The sequence below is a fragment of the Zingiber officinale genome, chromosome 8A (assembly GCF_018446385.1).
Source record: "Zingiber officinale cultivar Zhangliang chromosome 8A, Zo_v1.1, whole genome shotgun sequence".
Taxonomy (NCBI): domain Eukaryota; kingdom Viridiplantae; phylum Streptophyta; class Magnoliopsida; order Zingiberales; family Zingiberaceae; genus Zingiber; species Zingiber officinale.
Genome location: NC_056000.1, coordinates 131,703,306 through 131,723,639, shown reverse-complemented (window position 1 = coordinate 131,723,639; position 20,334 = coordinate 131,703,306). Strand labels below are relative to the sequence as shown.

General features: G+C 35.2%; 2 protein-coding genes across 2 annotated transcripts; one reads left to right on the top strand and one right to left on the bottom strand.

Annotated features, from left to right (window-relative positions):
* The first annotated feature begins 264 nt into the window (after positions 1 to 264).
* Positions 265 to 4,816, top strand: LOC122010281 (probable plastid-lipid-associated protein 4, chloroplastic). The gene is made up of 6 exons (XM_042566759.1): positions 265 to 653; positions 996 to 1,109; positions 1,690 to 1,788; positions 3,291 to 3,365; positions 4,287 to 4,354; positions 4,612 to 4,816. Exons 1-6 carry the CDS (start codon positions 342 to 344, stop codon positions 4,682 to 4,684), a joined length of 741 nt encoding a protein of 246 aa, XP_042422693.1. The 5' UTR covers positions 265 to 341; the 3' UTR covers positions 4,685 to 4,816.
* A 5,166-nt stretch (positions 4,817 to 9,982) lies between these two features.
* On the bottom strand, positions 9,983 to 10,918 carry LOC122011266 (transcription factor TEOSINTE BRANCHED 1-like). Its single transcript, XM_042567658.1, has one exon. The coding sequence runs from the start codon at positions 10,916 to 10,918 to the stop codon at positions 9,983 to 9,985; it is 936 nt and encodes a 311-aa protein (XP_042423592.1).
* Positions 10,919 to 20,334: the final 9,416 nt, after the last annotated feature.

The window sequence follows — 20,334 nt, the reverse complement described above, 5'->3', positions numbered from 1 at the left end:
CCTTGCTTTTTGAATTTATTCAATAATCAGTGGAAAATTTTAAAAGCAATAATTAGAAGTAGCTCTAAATTTCATATAAATAGCTTATGGAATTATAGTACAGTGGAAGGGTATTAAATTTTAAAGGCATCTATGGTTTGATCTCATAATTTAATTTTTAAATTATGATATATTTATAGAGATTTTTTTTCAGATATTTAATCTCGTTCAACATTTTTCTAAATTTCATATAATTAATATAAGAATAATTATTGTTCTTCGATTGATATTGGAAAAATAACAACTCGTTTATCCGGCGTGTTCGGCCGTACGTAGCGCCACAAGCTCTTCTGCTCGTAGCCATGCCGCTTACTTCGCTCCCACTGGCTACTCCCTCTGCCTATTTTCCTTCCCCGAGAAGCCTCTGCCTGCCCCACCAGCAGCTTCCTTCTCCACTTTCTTCGAGGAGGTTCAAGGAGACGGGCGTCGCCGCTCCGCTCGAGTTCTCCAGCGCCGCTTCGTTGAGATGGAGGACGGGCGTCTCCTTCTTCCCCTCGTTCATCAAGAAGAAGGCTAGGTCACGAGAAGAGATAAAGGAGGAGCTTCTTGCGGAAATCGCTCCCATCGATCGAGGCGCTGACGCCACTGACGAAGACAAAGAGAGGATCGATCTGGTTTCGTCTTCGTCTTGAAGTTGAATTACCCTACTCGCTGCATCAGGAAATAGTTGTGGCGTGGAGCTTTCTGCGACAATTTGCGTTTCGAACAAGTAGCTTGGCGTAATTTGGATCCTTCTCTTTTGACACTTATGCTTAAGAGGAAGGACAATAAGGCTTAAGATTATTGCAGAGCCCTAGATGATAGAACACCATGTGACTGTTTACCCCATCTGGCTTCTTATAGTCCCCTATTGTTTGTTAAATTGGAGGCCTTAATTGTTTCATTTAGATAGTTCGATGAAGATGTAAGATGCACTACCTTTAACATACTGAACTCTTTCTGTTTGCGATGGTCAGATTGCACGTGAGCTTGAAGCAGTAAACGCTATTAAGGAGCCTCTCAAATCAGATTTATTAAATGGAAAATGGGAGCTTATATATACAACTTCTAGATCAATATTGAAAGTCCAGGTAGATGGTTCATGCCGAGATTTTATTTCCATTTGTGAGATTCTTCCCTCTCGTAAAGTTGCCCCTAGTTACTCAGTTCTTTAATCTGTTAGGACTCCTCTGTTCTTTGACATTTATATCGCATTTGTCACATTTCAGTTAATTTTCCCTTAATGCCAGTATATGCTTATGGGTCTTGTATGCACTTTTGCACTTAGTAATTATTTTGTTAGCCCACCTAATAGAGCAGTAGTTACCATACTGCCATTAGCCAATCCATTGTAATTAGCCACCCCTGCCAGTAGCCACCCTAATGCTAACCTATAGCAGCCCTTTAGTTAATGCTTTAACACCATAACAATGCTTTCACACAATTTGTAAAAATATATAAGCATGTATCCTGATATGGAATAATGAATATCAACTTCTTCCCTCATACTTCTTTAGTTTCTTTTTCTAAAAGCATCAAGTCTCACACATTTCCCTGATAATTAAGAATTTGTTATAGTAGATGTTCTGTGTTGTTTTTTCCTCTGTTTATCTGAAAGTTTGTCATGCTTCTTTAAGAAGTTATGTAAACACTAACAATGAATTCTCTCAGAGACCAAAGCTTCTACGACCCAATGGAAAGATCTATCAAGCAATAAATGTCGACACTTTACGAGCCCAAAATATGGAGACCTGGCCCTATTTTAACCAGGTGATTCTTAGTTCAAATTAGTATTATTTGCACCAGCAAAATGATGTTTAAATTATGTGAAAGAAAAACACCATGTCAATAGCACTAGTCTATTTCTCAAATGTGCTTATATCATATTCATATAGTTAATGCATGGACTACTAGCTTAACACAGGCATCAGGATTTAGTGTGTATGAATCTTATTTTTCAAAGAAATTGTGTTATGAAGTTTCATTTCTGACTGCAATTGGTAATGGGTACAATCATTTTGAGAAATTTGGTTTAATTTTGTATATTTGTAATTTGGAGTTTGATGGGCTAAAAGAGTATAAAAGTGTAGCCCGGTGCATGAAATTCCCGTCTTAGGAAGGATTTGTCGTATGCAACCTTATCCTGCATTGCAAGAGACTGTTTATGCGATTTGAACTCGTGACCATCGAGTCACACGACAACAATTTTTCCGTGATGCCAAAGTTAAAAGAGTATATAATTGAAAATTTGAATTTTAATAGTCTCTCTATACATAAAAGAAAAACCTTGATGATTTGTCTGCATTAGAATTGGCCTCATAAATATAATCTTTTCATCTTAATGTGGTCCCTTTGACTTAGCTACCTAAAGGAATTGATCCATTGTTGTTACTTTCTCAAGATCAGTGATCCGACCTAAGATCGCTGATGAACGAACCACCGGTAAGTTGGCATTGAGGTTGACCAAGTCATCAATCTCCCAAGGATAGCTGGGACTTATGGAGAGATCCACAACAAGGAAGGAGAGGGTTAGAATGATGATCGGGATGTCCCGGCTCGGTCACTCCGACGCTCAAGTAAGTCTACGACAATCGAGAATGGAAAAGGAGAGTAGTAGATGTCCCTCCAAGTCAAGATGGGTACCTCCTCTTGTGCCTGCAAAAGCAAGCGACCTTTTATAGAGTTGTAATTGTGCTTTCACACTCTACGTGTTTCGAGATCCATGTTTACGTTACCCATGTTTTCTGAAATAAATGGCTACGTTGCCAACCTCTTTTGGGCTAAACGGCTATGTTTCCCATGTTCTTCAGGCAAAACGGCTACGTTGTCCGTATATTTAGTGGCACCCTCTGATTACCTCTCGTATCATTCAGGATAGTTTCTCAAGGCTCTTTCTTTTTTTCTATTGCAAAAGTATGATTTGTGGCATCTTTACATATTCATCCGATACAAACTTGATAAGTTGTAAACAAAGCACAAAGACTTATGGGTATAAAATCCTTTTAAGACACTGCTTTTCTGACTTTTCTATCTTGAATGGACTTTTTGTTCTGTTAAATTAAATAAATATTGAAAAAACTAGTTTTCTTGGTACATTATTAGCAAAGTCAACCGAACTGTTCAGAGGGAATTAAGATTTTATATCGTGATCTGACTTCTCCAGTAGGATAAGTAGGAAACTTTAACAGATGCTTTACTTTCTTACATTTGTTGGCTTGGTATTTATGTATATTTTATGGAACTTAATCTATAATAGAACTTTACATTTTCAGGTAACAGCTAACTTGATTCCCTTAAATGCTAGAAGGGTGAAAGCTCAATGGGATACTTTCAAAATACTAGGATTGGTGAGTAAAATTCTTGTATTATGCCTTTTCCAGGTTTAGGAATGTTATCATAGTCAACAATTTCTGTAACCCCAATTTGATTAATTTGCCTGGCTCAAATTCAAATTTGTTGAGGTTGCATCTAAACTGTCCACAAATCTGGTCAGACCAATTGGCGCAGTGGGTTAGTTTGATTGAATGGACTTATATTTGTACGCTGAAATTGACAGCGATTTCTTTAGAGATTACCAACTCATGTTTTCTCGACTTATGTACATTACTTTGTATATTTATAGTTTTATACTTTTATTTGTGTTTTTTCATATTTTTCTTATTTCATTTTCTCATGCGGTCAAACTTAATTCACAATAATTGAGTCATTTAGGTTTGTTTTGTGTAATACCGTTTACCTATTTTTCTGTGTTAGACAAGCAGCTAAATTTTGATTGTTAAGTGTTGATTTCTAACGAATAGCTGATATATATATCCATATACAAATATTGCACTGGTAGGCATATTTTACTTAATGTCTCTCAGGACGGTCTAATGGTTAGCACATGAGGTGTTATCAACTCGAGATTTAGGATTCAAATTTCGGCTAAATGTCTCCCTCATGCGTCGGTCATTATTCCAAGGGCTAGTAGTCATTCATGATTTACCTCCTCCGAATTAGTCCTGAAATGGATTGGTGGGAGTGCTAGGGATGAGCGCAATCGTCTTTTACCAATTGATAAGCATATTAAAAAAATACTTTTTTTGAAATTCACAACAAATTCTATCATGGTATCATATCCAATACTTCGAACCACATAGAAGATAGTTGAAATTGACTGGCTTTGGTAGCTTTGGTATTGTGAGATAGTTGAAATTGACTGGCTTTGGTAGCTTTTGGTATTGTGAGATAATGAGTTCCATAATTCTTCTCTCTTCATTTGTGCACAGATTCCAATAAAAGCCCCCGGAACAAACCGTGGTGAATTGGACATTACTTACTTGGATGAGGAGATCAGGTAATCTCGCATAGTGAATCTTTACAACCTCCGCAGTTTCAAAAAAGAATGCAGCAATATGATCAATGAACATAAAAGATAAACTGTGCTTCACTATTCGTTATATGTTAGCATCTATCATCTGAATAAGTTTATGTCAGATCATTAGAATGTCTAGATCATTAGAATGACAGGATTCTTTGTGATGAGAGAAGCCTGATGAATGGTTTGATATATTAATTAACAGTCTGCACTTCACGTTCATGCTTTCTTTGCAGGATTTCCAGAGGCTACAAGGGGAACTTATTCATATTGAAGATGGTCGACCGGTCATATAGAGTTCCACTTTAATGTCGAAAAGCTTTCCAGTATTTCTCCCACAAGAAACTCACTGGCAGACTATCCTTTCAAACTTATTGTCATTGTAACCTCCTTGTATATTGTATATGAGGAGACAATAAAAATTCAATAGCTTCGAAGCCATTCGGTCGATTGTGGGTATTTTGAAAAGAAAATGAAAAAAAAAAAACATATAAAATGAAGGCTGCGAATTGAATGAAGGATTAGCGTGCAGGCCTTTTTTATGTACGACGCCTCCATTCCGCTGTTGATACGACACGCGCAAGCAGAGGCAGCTATTTGCCTCCTGTACGAACCTTACCGGAAAGCAGCGTTAGAGCTACAGCTGGAGGTGGTTGGGTGGGCAGGGCATGGGGCCTCGTTTTGGCCTAAAACATCGGCGGAATTGGTGCATCCCTTAAACGACATGTTGCCCTTCCCAGTACGATGAGTAATCCCAATCATATTAATATTAATAATAATATTATTATTAATAAATAAAAATTAAATATTTATAAATTAGAACAGTAGAGTAATGATGAATATCCCATTCATTGTTCTACGAATATTACACCAATTCTTCGACATGGACAGCCAATTATGGTAAGGGACTGTGAGCCACTGAAGATGATTTGATGAGACTTTAATAGATCATCTGTAGAAGGTCAAGGCTAGTCAATCTACTGTCTCTTTGTACTAGTACATCTTCTATTCTCAGTACTGGATTCTTTCACATCAGCTAACCCTAATAATATCATATCATCATCCACTTAATCTGAGGTTTTAGTGCTCTGGCCAGCGAGAAAACAACCTACCCAGGCAAAAGTCAAAAGGTTCTTCATATATTTATTATCAAAATAATACTTCACTCTACCTCAATTTATTAAATAATTATAAAAATTTTACGATCTTATAATTATAACTACACTATATAGGAATTATCTTACTGCCTCTCACCTGGACTTTTTCGTCGCTGTACTGCTTTTCCTTGTTTTTGGTTCTTCTAAAGCTATTCGTTCTCGGACTCACCCACCGTGATTCTTCTCTGGCAGGGTACTTGTGGTGATCCTCCTGAGTCGTACTTCATCCTCTTGTTGATGGTATGTACCTAAGTACGTGTGTGTTCGTCTAGAAGTAGTTCTTCAATGTTTAGCTTTTTATGAAATTCAATTAGCTTGTTCTTCTCCATGGATATTTGGCTCAGATTTCATATGCAAAGTGAGATACTACGTAGCTTGTGTCTTAAGGTTTACTGACAAACTAAAGATGAGTATTTGAGGCTTGAGAACCTGTAAAATATACAGATGAAAGTAGGTTTTGATAAACTTGCTCACATCATTCTCAACCAAAGACTGCTGGACATCAGGCCACACACACACACACACGAAGGAGGAGGAGAAGTGATTGGTTCTCTTGTGCAAACAAATTATGAAAAAAATAAATAAAAGAGGAGATATAATTCAAGGGAGAAGAGATATTAAAACTGGTAAGAAAACATAATTATAAAAGACAATTTAATCCGTGAATCATACCAATTTTTTTTTTTTTTGGGAAAAAAAAATCAGGGAAGGGAGGACATTTTTCTCTTTAGTCTTGAAAAAGCAAAAGGTTTAGGTTAATAATCTTCTCTTTTGACGACAGTCAAACTCTTACTGTGGCAGCCTTCTCTCTCTGTATATATTATTTCTCCAATCGTGAAATACTTGAAAAGGATCTTTCAAGTGCTCATTGGAGGGATGAGACTCATATTCATTCATTTTCGACATCAAGGAAGTATTTGAACTCGAATGCAATTTCTAAAATGTTGGCACCAAAGTTGTTCTTATAGCTGAGAATATATTGTCTAGTGGAAAACATCTACTTCTTATAAAAATTATTTTACTTATGATAAGGACTTGCATGCTATCACTTGTGCTTTATTGCATAGGAGGCATTTTCTTATTCCCAAAATGCATGAGACTTCAAAATATATTAATTCTAGACATGCTACTGAATTGGTGGAATTTTCTGAATGTATTTTTTTTCCATCAGGAAGATGGTGAGATTTGAAGTGATTAATATATACTTTGCTTATCAATATGCAAGCAAGCATGGTGCATTTTAAGTGATTAAAGAACTTTATGAAGATGACCATGCTAATTATCTTGTGAGATTTTGAAAGTATGCTAAGATGATCATTCTCCAAAGTTTGCCAACTAAGATGTTCTCGTAACGGTAATCTCTTGTGCATTTTGAATTGTTTATTTTATCAATTGAATTTAGTGAAAATTTTGGTTAAGATAAAACCTTGGCATTGTTGGCCTTCTGTTTTTTTTTTGTCTAAGATGTAAAACTTTATATCAAGAATGTTGTGCTTTTCGTATTGTTATAGCAATTTCCAAAAATATTGTTATATCAATATTGGCATTGATATTGTCTTGGGTATACTTCTCATTCATGACTATTACAATGCTTGTTGATTAATTTTATGAGATGGCTTATTTCGCTCCTTGCGCCAAAAATATAAATGGTTCCAATCCTTATTTGAAAGAGATACTCAAAATCCATGAAATTTTAGTGACTACTACATCCGACCAAAATTCAAGTTTGTTGTGCATCTTTGGTGCACATTATATAGAGAAAACTAGCACACTTCATAATTAGTTTTTTTTTTAAATATCATCCTCAAATTGATGGACAAGCAAAAATTATCATTTGAAGTTTGAAAAATCTATCAAGGAATTTGGTTGACAAAAATCTTTGCTAATAAGATTTGCCTTCACTTTATGCTAAATATATTTACGATAGATTTTCAAGTCAAACGGGTCAAAGTTCACCTTTAGAGGCTTATGATTCAATCTTTGTGTTTATTAATTGTATTTTTGGTTGAGTTGGATTATGACTTACTATCAAGTTGTGTCTTGTATTGTTGGCCCTACCTAAGTCTAATGCATATTCACAATTTTTTGATTATCTAATATAATGTTTGATCAAAAGACATGAGTACTTGAGTTCAATGGCGTAGCCAGCTTGAACAACTGCACTGGGCTAAAAATGTTGAGCCCAGTAAAATTTAGCCCAGCATAACAAGGTTGAAGCCTAAAATTACTGGACATTGCTAGGCTGAACAACTGGCCTGGGCTAAAACTGCTGAGCCCAGTAAAACTTAGCCCAGCATAGCAAGGTTGAAGCCTAAAATTACTGGGCATTGCTTGCTGGATGAGGCCTAAAATTGCTAGGCATTGCTAGGCTTCACTGGGCTAGAGCCCAGCAAAGCCCAGCCCTGACTACGCCTTTGCTTGAGTTCCAAGACATATAGTTTTTATTAGATAATATATTATTTTTCCTTATGCTCCAAGTCTATTAATTAAGATTAATCTCATTCTAGATCTTTTGATTGATGATAGTATTAATAAATGAATGAATTATCTTATATTTTATTTTGAAAGTTTTGTTGATGTTCTTTCTGCAAGGTGAATTTTTTGTCTTACTTGGATGAATTCTTCCATCTATCTATTTTTGATAAATTCCTTATAAGAAGAAATTAAGCTTCTTCTTGATGTGGTTAGACTTTCTTGTATAGCTCTGACTACTACCTCATCATCTACTATCTCTTCCACCTCTATCTTGCCAACTCCAATGTTCTCTTGATATCTAGCTAGAGTCTTCATTTTCTCACCTTTTCATTGTTACATCAAGAATTTAGATCCATTATTTCTCATATATACTATCAGGTTCTTAAATGAAGGGTCCTCGAAACAGTCGAGGAACTTAAATTGAGTTTTGATTTCATCAGGATGAACACTGCCATAACTTCCTATTCTTTCTCTATGAGACTTTAACATCCTATTTTTGTGATGCTTTCCTTTTAGGTGAAGGGGTGGCTCTAAAGCCTTTTATTTTTCAGCAGATGATTATTCTGCATATAACTCGCGTCTCTAGATTAAGCCGCTTAATCGCAGAGAAAGTGTTACATGCTTCTTGTGATGCAATGGTCTGATTTATATTGCTTCTTTAGAAAAAAAATAGTCTAATTCTCACAAAAATTCTCATTCTGTAAACATAAGAACATGTTGTTCAAGTAGAACATTTCTACTAATTATTATCTGTAAGTAGAGGATCATGTCTAAATTTTTTCGGTATATCAGTCTCTAGGCAAATACTAGCATTTTGTTAACCTAAGCTAAGCTTCCTTGTCGACAGAAGAATGATCAAACTTCTAAGATGATTTCACTTTGTTTTATGTAGCCAGAGTTTGGAAGATTGATCAAATTGGTGCCATTAATATGAAGAAAACCATACATTAATCTCCACAAATGATTGAATTCCTTGAGATTGTGTAACCCACTGTCAGCATTTAAGATGTGATGCCAAATCTTCATGACAAGTCTGGAACTCAGTTTCTGGCACCACTGAGAAATTCCATGCTTTGTTCCTCTTTTCCATTCTGGAAATAAAGCTTGACAAAGAGTCTCATGCACAACTAACCATGATAATTAACACTTTGAATGATGAGGAATTATTCATGCATTATTGTCTCTTGAAAGTAAACCTTTTATAATGATTTCCTCCCTTATCTTCCATAAAGAAGACATTACCTGACAACAAATTACAGACTCAACTTTTTTGAGTCTATAATTTCCCTCTCAATAGGATTTATCAGAAGAAAAATGGAGCTCTATCTGCAAATGATCTATATTATATACTAGTTCCTGCATAAAATGAACATCTTCAATTATATCATGTAGTTTGTGTCAAACCTGCAACACTAGTTCATCACTCATTGACTATGCAAGTCTTGGTTTATGCTAAGCATGATAACCTAAGTTTTTCTTTTTCTTATAAAAATGGTGTATGCAAATTGTAAATTTAACTAGAAACCCTAAACCTTGTGGCCAATTCAAATTTGCAGATGGACAATGCAAAATCTCTGGATGGATACTCTGTAGAACATATGGGTCATAGTAAATGACAGAGAGCACGCTGGATCGATATTTTATGTCCTCAGTGTTGAGAAGCAATCAAGTACTGCATGCTAGATTGAGTTAAAACTTATCTGCCATGTAACATAAGCTTTCTTGCAATTCCTTTAGAAGCTCACTCAAATTAGGATATCATGCTAGATCACTGAGTAAATAATAAACTCAATTCAGAATTCATGCTGAAAAAAGGAGTACTTAAACTAGAAACAATTTGTTCTTGATCACAGACACATAGAAATCTGGTCATAAGTTCAGATAGCCCACAACTGATAATAACTAACTAGCCAAGTAGATGCTGAGAAAATTAACCAGAATAATGAGAGGTAGTTACTAGAATTGTCTTGTATCATCATCTTGAGTACATGGAAAGGGCTTCCATCTCCCACTGTTCTTCAAACATGTAGCTCGCCATGTTCAGTTCTGCCATGGCCGCCTGACTATTGCTCATGACCGGAATTGTATCGGCCGGCATGTTACCCGCGCTCGGTAGGGCGCAAATGTCCCCCCCTTCGACTTGCCTATTAGCAAATTCAAGTAGAGTCTTCAAGTGGAACGAGCTGTCGTGGTGGTTCATGGGATCCAAGGTGATCGGGAAGGAAGAATTAGACAGCATCCTTTGCTTCTCCCTGGTCCTCTCCCTCGCTCTCTCCCGTGCCTTGGCCCGGAGTTCCTTCGCCTGCGCCGAGTGGAGTTCCGTGATCTTCTTGGAAGGTTTGGCGGCTTCTTTCTTTGCCTTCGTCTTCGATGCTGCCTTCTTAGATCCTGAGGCGGCTTCGTCACCACGCAAGGTCGAGGATTCGGTGCTCTCGAAGCTGGGGTTCCCTAAAAAAGTACAAATCTTGGAGGAGGAAACGGAGGCGAGTTCTTTAATGGCGGCCTTGGACATGGTGAGCAGCCACTGCACCGTGTTGCTGGCCTTGTCGAAGCCGAGCATGTCCTGGAGCCGGAAGAAGTTCCGCGCCACGTCGATGGAAAGTCTCATCCTCCGGTCCCTCGGCCCCTTCGCCGTGCATATCTTGCTATGCCTCCCCTTTCTCGTTCCTTTTCTCGTGTCTCCAGAACAAGCAGCAGCAGCAGCGGCGGCAGCAGTGGCAACGGCAGTACTAGGAACACTTGCATTCTCGACGGCGATCGAACCGAAGAGGGCATGATTGTCGAAGCTAGAAGAAGCGTAAAAGGTAGGAGGGGTAGGGGTGGAGAAGTAGGACAAGTTTGGAACGAGATTAGGGTTTAGCTCCAGTGGCAGCTCCTCCTCGTTTATGGATTGGTCATCAAAAGGTTGCATTTTTCTTAGCCAAATCTTTGCTCGGAAGAGATCGAGAATGAAGAAGAGCTGGCTAGCTTGGAGATAGGAGCATTTAAAAGTGTGCTTTTTATCATCAAATTTAAAAAGCTACATTCTCTTTACCAATTGGATAAAATGAGCTAAGTTGAAAGGTGATCCTGACCATCTTTACTCATCAATTATGTAAAATATGATAACGCTCACTCAGACAAGTGTTCTTATCGAACAATCTCCTAAGTGAGAGTGATATTGATCAATTATGTAAAATATGATAACGCTCACTCACGAAGTGTTCTTATCGAACAATCTCTTAAGTGAGAGTGTTATTTACAAGTTTATCATTTCGATACCAATTCAACTATATTAATATGGTAAAAAAGATTATTTGTTCATTCCCATGCTCCTGTCAATTCATCCATAGATCAATATGAAAAAGTTAAATCATAGATGACTATTAATTATCAATACAGTGGTCAAGATATGTGGAAAAATATATTCAAACACGTCAAGTTTTGATCTTAATATGATATAATATGATAATATTATATATTTTAATAATCATACGCTTCGGAAAAAAATTATAATTCATCTACATCAAGCTATTACAAGTGTGTAGGATCCATCTAAATGTTAAAAACTCAACGTTCTTTGAATATAATCTATGCTACATACATTTTAACAATATCAATTTTAAATATTTTTATATATATAAAGAGTGTCTTCAGTTTGGATATAAAATATTGCAGTAAGCCCTATCTAAAGCCTCAATTCCTAAGACTATTTAACAATTATATGCATATAGCAGTTAAAATATTATACGCAAAAAAGGTGTTCGAGTTGAGGTTTTAGTTAGGGTTTAGTGTGACACAAACGTATTAATTAAGAACAGCAAGCAGATCTTGCCTCAAAAAGTGAACAGGGAATTGCTCAGATAACGTACTACCACCCTCCCCTTCTTTCATGCTACCCACGTCCTCTCCCCTGCAAACAACAAGGACAATAATTTCACTGATTTGACCGTATGCTGCCTTAGCCTGCCACCCTCAACCCTAACTTTGACCATTCATCTCTCTCACATACACACCCCATTCGCCTCTATCGCCCACACACAGATAGACAGCACGGATGCACACTCTGGCTTAGTGCTCCCTATCCCTTTCCATTTATACATGCCTCAGGCTCTTCTTCAACTCTCCTTGTCATCCTGATCCCACACTAAGTCTCAAACCATAGCCCTCCCAACTCAGACACTGCTGATGAGATGATTGAGAAGAGAACGTGTAGGGCATATTCCCTAGGGTTCATCCATCAACAAGTATAAAATATTCTCAAGGAAAAAGAAGCATGCTCTTTGATCACTCTCCCATTTCTTTCTTTGAGTCTTGGTGTTTATTCAGTTGGTCTCTACTCTCTAGCTAGCTTCATCATAATTAACGAAACTAGGGATATTATTATTCATATCATAGTCGCACTGTATTTAATTATATTTGTCTATTGTTTAAGTGATTCAGATATAAGATAGATAGCATAAGTTAGGTTTAGCTATTGATATGATAGACTTTAAATCTTCCACGTTATTAATTTATCAACAAGGAAGAAATATAGTCTTATAATAATTGAAATATTAGTTACAAATTATGTAATCACTATCCAAATTTTTATTGATAATGATACTGGATAAATATATTCATAATATGATGTGATCAAATTCAATTTTGATTAGTTATAATTTATTACAAATATAAGATCAATAATACACTATATAAAAAAAACAAAGTGTTCTAATTATATATAATACAATTAATTGCATTTTACTAATCAATTTTGATCTAGTGAATATAATCTCTTATAGGGTGTGTTTGGTTTAAATTATAATACATAATTTTAATTATGTGATTACTAGCTAATCACATAAATAAGATTACAAGGAATAAAATATACGTTTGGTTCAATTTTTGAAATACTCATCTAATTGGAAGAAATTTTTTTAAGAAATTTCTTTTTGTTATAACTCCGGAATTAAGTAAAACATTACACTTTCAAAGTAATCATATTCTAAGCTATATCCTCATTTGTTAACATGACTGGCATGTTCCATCTGCATGCTTGTTCTCGAGCCGGTGTTAGGTAGCTACTACAATATGTAGCAGCTAATATAGGGTAGCTGCTATAATATGTAGTAACTACTGTCGGGTAGCTGCTATAAGTTGTAGTAGCTATCCGATTGATAGCTACTACATGTAACAGTTACAATTTGAATCATAATACATTAAAATATATCAAACATGCGAACTATAATACTGGATATAAAAAATGACAAGACAAATATAAATGTCTATTAACTAATTTGTAGTAGCTAAGTAGCTAATTATTCAAGTAGCTGCTACACGTTGTGGTAGCTAGAGTTGGTACGTTGTAGCATAAATCCTAATAATATATATTAGGATTAGAAAGAATTATAATTTAAATTAAAATAACTTACAATCAAATGAATTATGGGAAATGATGTTTGACAAATTTCTTACAAATTATATAATAAAAAATAGTAAGAAAATATTGTTTGAACTATCCAAGTAGCTGTTATAACATGTAGCAGCTAGCTGTCGAAGTAACTGCTACAACGTGTAGCAGCTGTCAAAGTAGCTGCTACACATTGTAACAACTAGGGATTTTACGTTGTAGCATAAATCCTAATAATATATTATGATTAAAGGAAATTACAACTTAAATTGAAATGACTTACCATTGAATCAATTGTGGGAAATTAAAGCAACGTAAATTGGTAAGTTTTCTATAAATTATATAACCAAAAAAATTAAATTTTATCAAAAAAATATATTAACATTGTAAGATTGTATGTTGTAAACTTTAAAAGCGCTTATTGCATCATCTTTACTCTCAAAGGACTAGTGTATATCATCCTTAAAATGATTAACTTGTGTAAATCGACTGACATCCAATAAAGTTAACATATATTTTTCTGTATATTAATTAAATAGATCATTAAGAATCACGTATAAATAATATATTAGGATTAGAGGTAATTACAACTTAAAATGAAGCGACTTATCAAGAAACTGCTACACATTGTAACAACTAACTGTCCAAGTAGCTGCTACATGTTATAGCAGTTAAATATCCAAGTAACTGCTACAACGTGTACCAGCTAACAGTCCAAGTAGTTATTATACATTATAGTAGCTAAATGTCCAAGTAGTTGCTACACGTTGTAGCAGCTAAATATATAAGTAGCTGCTATAACGTGTAGTAGCTAATTGTCCAAGTAGCTGCTATACATTATAGTAGCTAAATGTCCAAATAGTTGCTACACGTTGTAGCATAACTCCTAATAATATATTAGGATTAGAGGAAATTACAACTTAAAATAAATGACTTATCATTGTAAGTATCCAAATTAGTTTTAATGTTATCAACCGAGTTAAGTTAGGTCTTATATTGTTTTGATGCATTGTGTCTAAGTGTGCAGGAGCTTAGGAACACAAGAACTCAAGTAGAAGATGTAGCAGATGAGAAGGATGGCACGAGAAGCGAGTCAACGGGTACACTACATCCGAGGGACGAGAAGTTATGGAAGAGTACACAGGTGGACGAGAAGCATGCATGCGGAGCGTTTGAGGGACGAGAAACAGGGAGGAAGTCTACTTGAGGAGAAGGTCGGAGTTGGATTTAGGTGAGTTCAACTCCGGAAGAAAATTGTTAGGACTAAAAGAATTTAGATATCTCAACAACACTATGATATTGTCCACTTTGGGCCAAAGTCCTCATGATTTTGTTTTTAGGCTCTACCCAAAGGGTCTCATTGTTAGTATTAGCCCCAATAGTCAATTATAAGATGATTAGACTTATTGAGTTAATGGATATGGATTGGTTTATTGGGTTAATAGTTAAACCCATTGCATTTTGTAAGAGATTCATCTTCTTCCTCTTCTTCTTGGTCGAACCTCCTAAAGTGGCTAGCACCACAAAGGTAGTTCTTCTCTGAATCTGAATTCGTGCGATGAATGGGAAACGTGTTTGTGTGGATACTGTAGAGGGTGTGGACATTCTAATTGCATTGAAATTTGCATTCGAATTAAAGTTGTTGTCTGGAGTACCGATTACACAATAAAAGTAACTATTCTATTTGATAGAGTAGCAAGAACGTGTATATCGTATTTGTAAGGATCTCTAGAGGGATCTTTTTTCGTTGCGTTATGTATTATTTTATACATAAGATCCCTGCACTCATACCAATAGAGATATTTTTCTCCTATAAATCCATGATCCTATGTGCATTCAATGTGGGACTATATTTACAATCTTACAACCCCAACAATCCCCCCTCAAACAAAGGACCATAGAATCACCCCTCAAGCGGAAAGTCTATCCGTTTAACGTCTGATTCTTGACCCACTAGGTCTTCGTACCCCTCAATCCAATCAACCTATTAGGACTTTCTTGGATAGCCACAACTAAGACTTCCCGTCCCTCTGTCCAACCAACCTACTAGGACTTCATTACCTCTGCCTGGTATCTAATCCTCTTGATCCAAACATGGGAGTCCCCACTTCCTTTGTTCAAGGTTAATATTCTACTCACATAACTCGATTAGATCATAGCTCTTATGCACAGTCAGCGGTTAGACCTTCTGGAAATCCGGGCTTTGATTCCAATTGTTAGGACCAAAATAATTTAGATATCTCCACAATGGTATGATATTGTCCACTTTGGACCTAAACACTCATGGTTTTATTTTAGAGCTCTACCCGAAAGGCTTCATACCAATGGAGATATCTTTCTCTTATAAATCCATGATCTTTCCCATGTATTTTCAATGTGAGACTATATTTGCAACGTTGCAATCCCAACAGAGATCATCCAAGCAAGCTGGAAGCTTGCTGCCTCCATAGAGGGCGCCCCCGCGCCTCCATGGTGGGTGCCCCCACGCCTCCATGGAGGGTGCCCCCGCGCTTCTAATGGAGGTGCCTTGAGTTGTTGATTACTGTTAACTTATCGTTGCGAGGGTGAATAAAGCTTTATCCACTGGAGGTGCCTCCAACCCATGGAAACCAATGGTAACATCTATCCAAAATGCTATAAATAGCATCATGGAGCTAGAAGTTAAATACAATAACTAGTAATCAATTTCTATACTCCTTACTGAGCTATCAACGATTGTAAGAAACTTTTCTACCTTCAATGAAGGAGATTCTTATTGAGCTTTCACTTATCTTAGATTAACAACCACGTAGGTTGTAACCAAGTAAACTCTGATGTCGCTTACCCTTTTATGTTTATTTTAATTGTTTAATTAATTATCTATCCTTACTAGTTCAAAAGTAAGAGATTTTTTTTTTAACTTTTATTTTAGGGCTATTCACCCCCTCTCCTCTAACCGGCCTAATACGGACAAACAACCATTGGTTATGAAATGTGAGAAATGATGTTTGGTAGTTTCTTACAAATTGTATAGCCAAAAATTAATAAGAAAAGGTTGTTTAAATTGTTCAAGTAATTGTTGCACGTTGTAACAGCTAGGACTTGTATGTTGTAGAATAAATCTTAATAAAAATATTGTACATAGCTGAAAACAAAGAGTGGAGTGGAAAAGCTTACGATCAAGAATGGAGAGGTGTTCTAAGTAAAGCAACATCGGCTATGTTTGAGGTGGTAATTTGGGGAGCTTCCAGCCAGCTCGAGAACAAGCACGTGGCTGTTTAGCTTGCAATGCCTTTGCTTTGCTTGCTAACATGAGCGAGATCGATGGAAGACAACGACAAAGGAAGGAGCGAGAGAGAGGGAAATTTAGATTTCGGAAATTCGAGAGATTAAAAGTCAAGGGCAAGGTTTTGAATAGAGGGTGCAAGAGGAGAGAGAATAAAAGGAATTTAATAATATAAAGAAATCGAACTGGTAATACCATGTAAGCACATTGATTTTATTTTTATTTAGTTCCAAGGTTAAACCAATTAAATTTTACTTTTATGGTTTAATGATTGGGTTATAGTGTTCAAGCTAAAAAAAATTAAGTGTTCATGGGGTATATATTTAGGGTGTATGATAGTCTTTTTTTTTAAAAAAAAATTTTAGCTCTGGGGTTAAGCCAATTAGACTTTATCTTTAGGGTCTAGGGGTTGGATTATAGTGTTTAAGTTAAAAAATAAAATAAAATTTTAAGTGCTCACTAGATATAATATATATTTAAGGTTTAAAATGTAAGGAAAGGTTGATTTTTCAAAAATGAAGAAAAAATTGAACTGAGGTGCCTTAATTCATTATGGCACAGACAAGTTTGCTCCATCCACAGCATAAGTTATATATATATATATATATATATATATAGAAATTTGATATCCTGCGCGCCGCACAGTGCGCGACTGTGCGCGCGCACAGGATATCAGTGATTTTAGTTTTTTTTTTTATTTTTTTTATTTTTTGAATTAAAAAAAATAATTAAAAAAATTTTTAAAAATTTTATTTCTAGGGTTCAGGCTTTGGGTATAGTGTTAAAGCTATTTTTTTTTTAGATTTTACCTTTGGGGTTTAAGCTTTCCAATTAGGTTATAGTGTTTGGTTTTAAAAAAAAATTAAAATAAAATTAATTTAAACTTTTATTGAGTATTGTAATATGTTAAGGGGATATATTAAGGTATTAAAAATTTATATAAGGAAATGTTAAATTTTTTAATTGATTTTTTAAATTTAAAATATTAAAAAAATCAAAAAAATAAAAAAAACGCCACTATGCGCGTCGCGCAGGAGATCAAAACTCTATATATATATATATATATATATATATATATATATATATATATATATATATATATATATATGTATATATATATATATATATATATATATATATATATATATATATGATACCCTGCACACTCTTATATGGTCGATAGTGGGAGACAGCTAACGTGGCTAGCTGACGGGGACAAAATCCAGCATTTTCTCCTTCTCTTCAAAACGTGCAGGCATATTTTGGCTCTCTCTCTTTCCTTCCCTTCATTCACGTCGTTGGTTTTCAAAACCAAATCCTTAAACCCTCTTCCCCTCTCATTCCGCTCCTCTTTTCTCCCGCATCAGACCCTAGACTCAGGCCATCTTCTTCAGCGATCAGCTCGCATGGAGTAAGTTAGGGTTTTTGTCCAACCTATACTACTCATCTCCCTCTTCTCCTTTTTCTACTTGTATTTCTTAATGATGCATTCCACGGGAATTACAAAGGTATCTTGAGTGTTTTTCTTTAAACCATTGTTGTTTCTAAGAACTAGTTGTTTAAAAACCACTACGAGATATAGTTTAGTGGTTGATTTCGAAGGAACATGATGGTTTTGGTTTTCAAAAATGGGCACATAGGTGGTGTTTTTCAAAAATTAGTACCAGCGTACTATTGTTTTGCAAAAAATCGAGTTTATATATGTTGTTTTATTCAAATGGTCACATTGTAGCTGGTTTTTGTAAACCAGCACCAACCTTGGTGCTGGTTTTTGTAAATTAGCTACAACGTTGTGTTGTTTTTCAATACCAGCTACAACGTTGTGCTAGTTTGTAAAAACCAACAACGTTGTGCTTGTTTGTAAAAACTAGCATAACAAGTGATGACTTTCCTTAATCATAGAAACATTATTTTTGCATATATGCATTTATTTATTTATGTAAATAATTGATATTTTGTCATGGGATTCTAGTCATCAGTTGGTGTGGATCATAAACTCCAATGGACTAGTGTTTTAGGTTACTTTAATGGTTTTTTTGCCAGCCACCAATGAAAGAACAAGATCATGGTTCTGTTCATTTACACGATCGACATAAAATGATTATTAAATAGTCCACTTTTGCTATTTTTTGGATATACAAGATATTCAACAAATTCATGGCCTACTGATGAATATATTTCAAAGTTGGGATTCAGCATCTCAAACATTTATATTTTTGGGTACATTTTCTAGTTTTGAAAGTTAGAAGTACATAATACAAAACTAATCAATTTAAAATTTTAGGTGTCCCAGTAGTTTTCACTAGAAGAGATGTATCTTTATTACTTGATATTTCAAATAGAGGTGCTTCTATTCCTATGAACTCAATTAAGACATCGGATGCCCTCTTCCTTGCTCACTTTTACCATAAGAAAGAACATACTAGATCAAGAATTGAAGAATTGCTTAAACTCTATTCTCATAGAATTGAAGTAAATGCTGATGTTTTAGTATTTTGTATATATTTGTTTGTGTTTTATTTTTGTCTAATACATATAAGGTTCCATTAGGTCTTATAGATATTGTAGATGATTTTGAAAATTTAAGTAAATTCAATTGGGTTGAAGCGATTCATCAATGTATTGCTCCCCAATTACTTACCATCAGGGATCTTTTGCATCAAGTCTTACATCTCATACAACTACTTTAGTTCCATACCTCAAGACATTTGTTGGTCTTTTAACTGTAAGTTTTTTTTTAATGGTAAATGTAATTTTTTATATGGACATTATTATGTATGTAAGATTGTGTCTAATGTTGTAGGCATGGTTTTTGGAGCATGCCCCAATCTAAAAATCATATAATACTGAAGGCGCACGAATAAACACAGTGGAGATCTACTTCTTCTCATATTAGTAAGGTAAGAGCTTTGTTGGAGCAAGTATCACCTGAACAGGTAAATATCTAACATTATCACCTAATTTCATATTGCAATTATTAAATAATTATTTCTAGTTTGATAGGTTATTAGTGAACTAGTCCCTATCCCTTATAAAAAAACATTGGTAGGGAGTCTCCCTTAGCTCGATGTTACTCCACATCCATTAGAGGCATCTCCGGTATATGATATAGAAGGTAGTTGCCCAACTAATAGTGAATGCCCTAAATGTATTATTCATCATAACTGAATCAAGGAGCTAGCAATAGAGAACAATTAGCTAAATAAAAGGGTGCAAGAATTACTTAGAATAATAGAAAATTAGGGATCTTGGTTGAATCAAGCGACCCTATAGTAGATCCTCATCCTGAATCCATTGCTTCTAGAACGAGGGCTAGGAGAGGTCGTAATTGAAGTTGCTATGATTACAGGGATACTCCTATTGATAGTCCTATGTGGTTAAAGCTATTACCTCTAAAGAAGAGAAGTAAGATAGAAATCAGCAAGCCTTTGGAGAACATCACAATATCTACGGTTGGTCTTGACCGGAGAAAATAAAAAATTGATTTGGATGATAGAGAATAAGAGGGAGAGTTTATATCAATTCTAGAAGTAAATTTTGAAGAAGATGCCAAGAAGGCTGAAAAAATTAGCATATTTAATAAAATGAGAATGCAAGTCATTGCAATAAGTCTATATGTACACATCAATTAATTTTAGTTCTTTGATTTCAATCACTAATTATAATTTTTTGTTTTTGGTAGTATTTGAAG

Bases quoted from the DNA above. Each gene is read 5' to 3' on its own strand.
- LOC122010281 (XM_042566759.1), top strand. From the start codon at position 342: ATGCCGCTTACTTCGCTCCCACTGGCTACTCCCTCTGCCTATTTTCCT. The intron at 1,789-3,290 runs GTGATTCTTAGT...TTACATTTTCAG, and splicing joins CCTGGCCCTATTTTAACCAG to GTAACAGCTAACTTGATTCC. The intron at 3,366-4,286 runs GTGAGTAAAATT...ATTTGTGCACAG, and splicing joins CTTTCAAAATACTAGGATTG to ATTCCAATAAAAGCCCCCGG.
- LOC122011266 (XM_042567658.1), bottom strand. From the start codon at position 10,918: ATGCAACCTTTTGATGACCAATCCATAAACGAGGAGGAGCTGCCACTG.